Raw genomic sequence first — 8,290 nt, 5'->3', positions numbered from 1 at the left:
GGGCGTTGTGTGTGTTTATTGAGCGAAAACACTTGAAGCTCCACGAGGCTCTGGCAGGGGATGTACTCTTCCATCACAACTTTCTCTCACTCTTACTTCCTGTTTCTGTTGTGCCTGTAATTCAAAGGGTCAGCCTTGTCACTCGGTGTCACGCGGAATATCCCCGAGAACTACGTTAAGGGTACACGTGTCTGTGGAGTGCTCAGCCACTTGCACGTTAATTTCATGAGCAGGCTGTTCCATTGATCGGATCAACTGGAACCCTCGACGTCGTAAGCGACGGAGTGCCAACAAACAAACAAACAAACTGTCCATAACCCTTTTGATACTAACCTGAGATCACCCCTAATTCTATGATGCAAACTTCTTGTTTAAAAATGGACTTCATTAAAACTTTCTATCAAAATTTCTTTTACTTAATTCTTCATGATTTTCAAAATCAGTTGAAACCAACTGAAATATGGTAATGAAAGGGTTAACATCTTGAGCCCTTGTGGACCATAAAAGAAATTGTTATTGATAATTTCATACATACTTCTACTGCAGCACCAGGTGCACCTCTGTGTTTCTGAGGTATGTACAGTATTGTGTTTTAGAGATGTAGATCAATGTTACTACACTACACTATTTTTACTTTGTGATGGAGTTTAGCTTGTTTCTGCAACTATTTTAGTATTTCTTCTGTTTTGTAGTATATATGCAATGTGAAACGTGTCCTTATTTTGTTGGGTAGTGGTGAAGTAGAGGGGTATTTTGTATGTGTTTTATGTTTGTGTTACATGAAGTGTTGGCATATTGACCATTGGACAAAGCTGCCAATTCAAAATGTCTACATATTTGAACTTCATAAAGACTGGGCAGCGGGAGGTGATGTGGTCAAATGCCTCATTGCATTTGATGTCAGCATCTTCTTTGACTGCTTTATATATGCAGTTGTTTGTGGCTAGGCTTTGGTGTTGTGCAGCTACAATCAGACATTCTGTTTCTGTTTTTAGCTCAGAACTTTTGAGCCATTTTTAACTTTCACTCTGGCTCACTTCCTCTCTGTTTCAAGCTTTGCAAGATATTGACCATGATAGAGTAGTTTTTCTCTTTTTAAATATCTTGGAATTCTGTTTTGTTATTTGTTGTCATCATCACTTTAATGTTCACTTTTCTATGCTTACATGGGTTTGACAGAGTTTATTGAAGCAGGCATTGCTGTTGCCAGCCCTCATTTCTTTCCGAGCAAGATAACTATTTCCCCATGGCCAGACATGTTTCCATAGAATATTGGAAATGAACAACACTGTTTGTATGACAGTGGCACTCATTTACAACTATCACCTGACAGAAGCATACACACCTTCACATATAAATATATATGCACACACACACACACACACACACACACACACATATGAAAGAGCTTCTTTCAGTTTCCATCTACCTAATCTGTTCACCAAGCTTTGGCCAGCCTGTTGCTATAGTAGTAGACACTTTCTCAAGGTGTCACACAATGGGACAGAACCCGAAATCATGTGGTTGGTAAGCAAATTTCTTAACCATACCTATGTCTGTTTTTCTTTTTTTAATCTTTTTCAGTTGTTTTGTCTTTATCTAAGTCTGTTATTTCAGTGCAGTTAGTTTCCTGTTTGTGCCTTCATATTTCCTAATAGAGAAAAGTTTTTTTTTTTTCTGTTTCTAACATGTTTCTTTATTACATTTATCAGCTTCCTTTGCTTGCTTCTTAATGTTTTTCTAGGCATTCTCTCATTAGTGATTCTCTATTTCTATCAGACTCCATCCTTCTTGTGTGTGACTGAGGTATATTCCACCTATATAAGCTTTGGAGCGATGGGTTTTGGAATGTTGCTTTTCAGTTCTCTTCCAGTGTATAATGTTAACGTAATTTATAACTGGGATGGCTAGTCATTTTTTATACCTAATATCTTATTTCTAGCATTGAGTTCAGTTTTTAATACTAGCCTTAGCAAACTGGCAGAATTGTTAGCCCACTGGGTAAAATGCTTGGCAGCATTTTGTCTGTCTTTATGTTCTGAGTTCAAATTCCGCCTAATTGACTTTGCTTTCATTCTTTTGGGGTCGATAAAATAAGTACCAGTCGAGCACTGAGGTTGATGTAATTGACTTACTGCCTCACCTAAAATTGCTGGCCATATACCAAAATTTGATACCAATATTAGTCTTAGTATTCTGTTGTGCTTTTTCTTAATTTTCTCCTTCTCGTAAATATCTGTATGGTCTTTGCTCATTCTTTGGTGAAACTCTGGACAATTTTCAGTAGGCTTTCCAACTCAGTATCATTATCTCTTGTAAATACTCTGAAGTATTCTATTGAGTGAAGTTAATTCTATAGTTGCTCAAAGGAACTGTACTGAGAGGTGGTTTAATTCAACAGGTTTGTTAATTGAGTCAAAACTTGGCAAAAGTGTGGAAGAGGTGAATGTCTCCTCCTTTCTTCCTCTATTGCCTTACTCTCCTTTTCTCCCCATATTCCTTCTTCCTCTCCTCCCTCTTTCCTTCCTGCTCATCCTCCTGTCCTCCTGCCTTGTCATATTTTCTTCTTCCCCTCCTTCTCCCCATCTTTTTCTTCTTCCATTTCTGCCTGTTCTGCTTCCTCTTCCTCGTTTTGGCTCTTCTGCTTCCTCTTCCTCCTCTTGGCTCTTCTGCTTCCCCTTTCTTTTCAAGGGTTTTATTACAGGAAACAGTGTTCTATTGAGCTTACATACAGATAGTTTCAGAAAGTTTGGGATTCAGACATAGAAAAATAAGGTTTACTAACTTTTTTCTTTTGGCAGATTTTATTTCTTCTTTGCATTGTCCCACATGGAGAAGTGACTACAAATATTCTGATCCACACCCCTCATTTTTCTCAAAAGAAAATCAACTTGATACTACAAAAACAGCAATTTACAAATAGAAAACAAATGGATAGGATATTGATAAGAAACATAAATAAAAAAAAATTTAAGCAAGGGTGTATGGTTGCAAAGTCTGCTTTGTAACCATGTGGGTTTAGATTACATCTCTGTGGAGCACCTCAAGCCACCCAGTGCTTTATCAGTGAAACTGGTAGACAGAAACTGTCAGCTCATTATGTATTTTCTGTTATTTTACCAACTGCTGGCTATCTTACCAACAGTTGGCTATGTTACTAATCGTCACTACACAGATAAATATCTGTTAGGTTTACCAATTGTCTGTTGTATTACCTGTTGTTTTATTTATTGACTACTATTTGGCCCATTGTGTGTCTGCTATCTTTACCAACTGTCAGTTATCTTTGCCAACTGTTGACCATTTTTACCTATTCTTGGCTATTTTACTATTTGTTTGCTGTTCAACATCTTTTCATCTCTTTTTCAAGCTATTTACAATGTTCTCTATTTTTTATATTTCAGTATCTAAAACGTCACCTACTCTATCAGGGTCTTATACAATTGGCAATCATGTACCGTCAACAAAATCTCGACTAAGTACTTCTGAACTTAGTAGTACTTCCACACCTTCACATGTACCAAGTATCAAACAACCATTGTTATCAACATTAGGTTCGTACATTTGATTTATGCAGTCATTACTGTTGATTTGTGCAAACATTTTCAACCCCACCCCACCCATTTCTGTTGTCATTACTTAGCCTAATTTTATGATTAATATTTAAACTAATCCTTTTGTTTTGTTTTAAGGGTCGGGTTGCTTTTATTTCAGCAATTATCTCAAACATCTCATGTCACATTTTACAGTCCATTTAATCTATTTTGTCAGAACTATACACCTAAAACACACTACAAAGATTCCACCTCATTTCTTCCTTACCACACTTTACACAATATACACAAGTGCCCCTTGTTTTGATATAGACTTCCACCCCTTTCCTATAAAAAAAAAACAAGACATATCCCTGTTATTTGTGGCAAACTAGGTGGCAGTGATGGTGAATGGGAATTGAAATTTAAAAACCTCTTTTATTTGTTAAGTAGGTTAAATAGGTTGCCCTCAAAGATCATTTGTAGGACATAGAGCACTCACTATATTGTTTCCAAATTTCAGTTCATCATTAAATATCATTAGCTGACAGGAACATTCTTGTTGGACCTTTTCCCAACAGCCAATGTGATCCCTTATTGATGCCTTTCTTGCTTAGTTAGTCAAGTGTGGTAGATTGACTAAGGGCAATGAAGCAATATAACTTTTTGCAGTATTTAGTTACATCCCTTTGTTCTGAGTTCAAATTTTGCCCCTGTAAACTTTTGCCTTTTATCCTCCTGGGGTCAATGATGATATCAAACAGGAATCAGCTGAAAGTTTGATTTAATTACATCCCTTCCCCAAAATATATGGCCTTGTGCTAGTCTTAGAAGATTATTACCACCACTACTGCCACCATTACTACCACCACCAATGCTTCTGCTATTACTACTGCTACCAGCACCACTACTACATTTTATACAGCTGATGCTTTTACCTATTTTGATATATTTTGGTGCTATTGTAGTAGTAGTAGTGGTAGCAGCAGCAGCAACAGTGCTGCTACTACTACTCTAAAGTCATAGCTACAAATCCTCTTGTTATTCCTTAGTTGCCATATAGTACTCTGCTGTACCACTGCACTATGCCACACCAACAAGAGGATTTAACCTGCTAGAAATAACAGATCATTCCCCCCTCTGTGTCACATGTCATACTGTGCAGTCTTGAAAAAAGAGGAATACATTGATATGCAATGCCCAAGAGAAGGATGAGAGGATTATGACTGGAATGTCTTTTATTAGCAGATTTGTTCACTCAGTAACTGACCTGGGACTAAGCACCTATACTATACCACCTGTTTACCTGTACACTGCACCTATCACCCATAGCTGCTCTATTACCACACTTGAACACCTTCTGTACCCCTTCTTCAGTAGCTCTCCACCTACCAATTCCTTAACATCTTAACACCCATCTACCATACCACAGGCTAAACCTTCACCAGTAGCTATGGCCAAGTTAAGTTTGTTTTACAATCATGATATCCCGGCTTTAATTCTGCTGCAGGGAATATTGAACATGTTGCCTTTGCCATAGTTTCAAGTTGACTCACTTCCTGTTAGTGAAATTGAATATATATATATATTTAAATGAAGTCAAAATAATGTCTGGTCATAGAGTGGCCAATGGTTTCACATCCATAATGCGAACATTTATTTAACTTCATGTAAATACATTACTGCCCTAACTTTTAGAGTGTACTTCTTTTTTTTGGATATATGATCCACTGACTATATATATATTCACACACACACATATATATATATGCACACACATGCATGATATTTTATATACACTCGCTGATAATAAAATACGTCTGTAAAAATAGTCTAATCACCAGAGACAAACATACACTGTATGACCATATGTTTAATCTTCACTCTGTAATGACACTTAACAAGAGACAGAATACTTTCTGCCTTTATAACACTATATTTGATACATTCTGTAGCTTCACTTATGGAATATAGATTTAATAATGTTACATATAATATATACATTGAGGTTGAAAAGCATGGTGAAATTTTGCTTGCTTAACATCAAAATATTAGTTATTTACTGATACTTATTGCATAAAATTAGCATTTTTATAATAAATTTTAAATTATTTGTTTCATCATCATCATCATTTAATGACCATCTTTTATGCCAGCATGAGTTGGATTGTTCAGCAGGAATCAGTGAGCTGTGAGGTGAGCTCCGATGTCTGTTTTTGGTATTGCTTCCATGGCTAGTTGCCCTTCCTAATGCCAATCACTCTACAGTGTGTACTGGATGCTTTATTTATCTTTTGTGGCACCAGCACTAGTGAGGTCACCAAGTAGCTTGCAAGATAAGGATAACGACCATTCAACTGAATGGAGTTGTAGTAGAGAGGGAGGCGGTTTTATGCAAGGTGATGAGAACTTAAATTATGGTAGGCAGGTAGGCATTGGTGTCTTGCTGGAGAGAAATACATAGCTACCCCACATTATATAAGGGTGAGAATAGCTGGAAAGAAGACAATGATTATGGTGACAAGTTGTCAGAGCATATTGTCAATATACGAGGAGATACTTTATATTTCATCATCATCATGCATCTGTTTTCGATTCTGGCATGGGTTAGATGGTCTGACTGGAGTTGATAAGCTGGAGAGCTGCATTGGGCTCCAGTCTGATTTGGCTTGGTTTCTATGGTTGGATGCCCTTAATGTTAACTACTCCGCAGAGTGTACGGGGTTCCTTTCATGTGTTACTGGCACAGGTGCCTTTAACATGTCACTGGCACAGGTGCCTTTAACATGTCACTGGCACAGGTGCCTTTAATATGTCACCTGCACAGGTGCCTTTAATATGTCACTGGGACGGGTACCTTTTATGTGTCACCAATAATTATTGTTGTTTTAGTCTAGACAGTTATTGCCTTTGCAACCATCCCACCATCCTAGACAACAGGTCTTTAATACATATATTTAATATAAACACATACACACTGTATGTTGTCTGCACAGTTACACTGTTACATATATATATATATATATATATATATATTGTATACTGTACATACATACTCATACACTCCCTTGCACAACACACATACACTATTATACATGTATATGTACATACCACAAACACATACATAAACACTTACTACACAAGACACTTCTACACATTATGCATTATGTGTACATACACAACATACTCATAGACATATACAGTATACACCATACACACATACACATGCAAACTACGTCATACACATGGTACACTGCACACACAAGCATTGTATTCACACAGACACATTCTGTAAACCACACACAAATACATACTGTACCCCCACACACACACACACACACACTTCACAGACAAACACATATGCTGTACACTTCATGTATATGCATCCCAACACGTCATACCATTGAAATTTAATATATTTCTCATAATTGGGGAAATATTTAAAATCTTTATGTTTTGTTGTTTGCTATATTTTTTGTTTATTGCATTGTTTATGAATTGGTTTATTTATTTTGTTTGAAAAATTATCGTAGCAATTGTCTGTTGGCATTTATGTGACACAAGGTCAGCCTAGATCAAGCAGTCTTACAACGTGCAGGTTCTTAGTAAAATTATGAGATATGATCCACAGATCCATATGATGTCTGCACCTAACCTGACAACCTTACTACATAGTCTGACATACTTTGATGATGAATCAAGTCATATGTGGATGCAGTGTAATGGTGTGAATGTGGCACTCTCTTCACTGTCCATTTCATTTCTCTCCACCTTTAGATTCATGTGGTGGCCACAGTGAAAGTGGGCATGGTCTTCTTATTTACAGTATGGTAGCCACTGTTCCTCTGCAACTGTCATTCTCTGACATTCTTTGCACATGTTGGGAAAATTAATTTTAGTCTGATGAAAAATACTAACCAGAACTCAAGCTGTGACCACTCACATTTTCCTTTTTGATATATTATTATTAGTATTAGTTTATTCTGTATATTTAACTGGTAGAGTAGTAGTTTGTGAGGAAGATTTGGCTGTAATTTCTTGCTGCTGATGATGCAACCATGTAGAGGCTTCCTCATTGTCTTGTGATGGTGCTGGTGTGATGTAAAGTTGTGTTGTGATGATGGCAATAGAACAATTAGGAATCATAAAGATATTTCATTAAGCTGAAAGATTAATTTATTTCTCTCTAATAAAAATGCTGATGATGGAGGGAAGCAGATCAGCTTTCTTTTATGACTTTGTTTATTTATTAACCTGCCCACTCCCCTCTTTTTTTTCCTTTCATATTTTCAAATTCTTGTTTCTCCATGATGCACTTTCATTGACCGTAAACAGCCTTATATTCTATAAATATAATCGTGGTGTCTTGTGATGTAATAAATAACTTACGTGCCTCTTTTGTTCTGGGTCAAACTGAAAAATATCTGCAATTAAATGAGATTTGACAAATTCATTGTTTTAAAATTATTTATTTCTGAGCAAACTTAAAACATATTGAATGCCAGTGTGAAAGGACAGCACCCATAGCTTGTGACACGTAAAAGCACCCACTACACTCTCTGAGTGGTTGGCGTTAGGAAGGGCATCCAGCTCATCCAGCTGTAGAAACACTGCCAAATCAGATTGGAGCCTGGTGTAGCCATCTGGTTTCACCAGTCCTCAGTCAAATCGTCCAACCCATGCTAGCATGGAAAGCGGACGTTAAACGACGATGATGATGATGATGATGATGAGCATTCTTGAATTTTTATTTATTT

At 36.9% G+C, this 8,290-nt stretch overlaps 1 protein-coding gene across 3 annotated transcripts in view; it reads left to right on the top strand.

Moving 5' to 3' along the window:
• Positions 1-8,290, top strand: part of LOC106880912 (SLAIN motif-containing protein 2) — a 99,836-nt gene that overhangs the window by 57,251 nt on the left and 34,295 nt on the right. For all 3 annotated transcript variants that reach the window (XM_014931079.2, XM_014931077.2, XM_014931078.2), the window contains exon 3: positions 3,405-3,554. In XM_014931079.2, the coding sequence (XP_014786565.1) occupies positions 3,405-3,554 (150 nt within the window). The remainder of the gene's footprint in view (positions 1-3,404; positions 3,555-8,290) is intronic.

This window comes from Octopus bimaculoides, chromosome 7 (assembly GCF_001194135.2).
Source record: "Octopus bimaculoides isolate UCB-OBI-ISO-001 chromosome 7, ASM119413v2, whole genome shotgun sequence".
NCBI classification, from domain to species: domain Eukaryota; kingdom Metazoa; phylum Mollusca; class Cephalopoda; order Octopoda; family Octopodidae; genus Octopus; species Octopus bimaculoides.
This window is presented reverse-complemented; position numbering and strand designations above follow the sequence as displayed.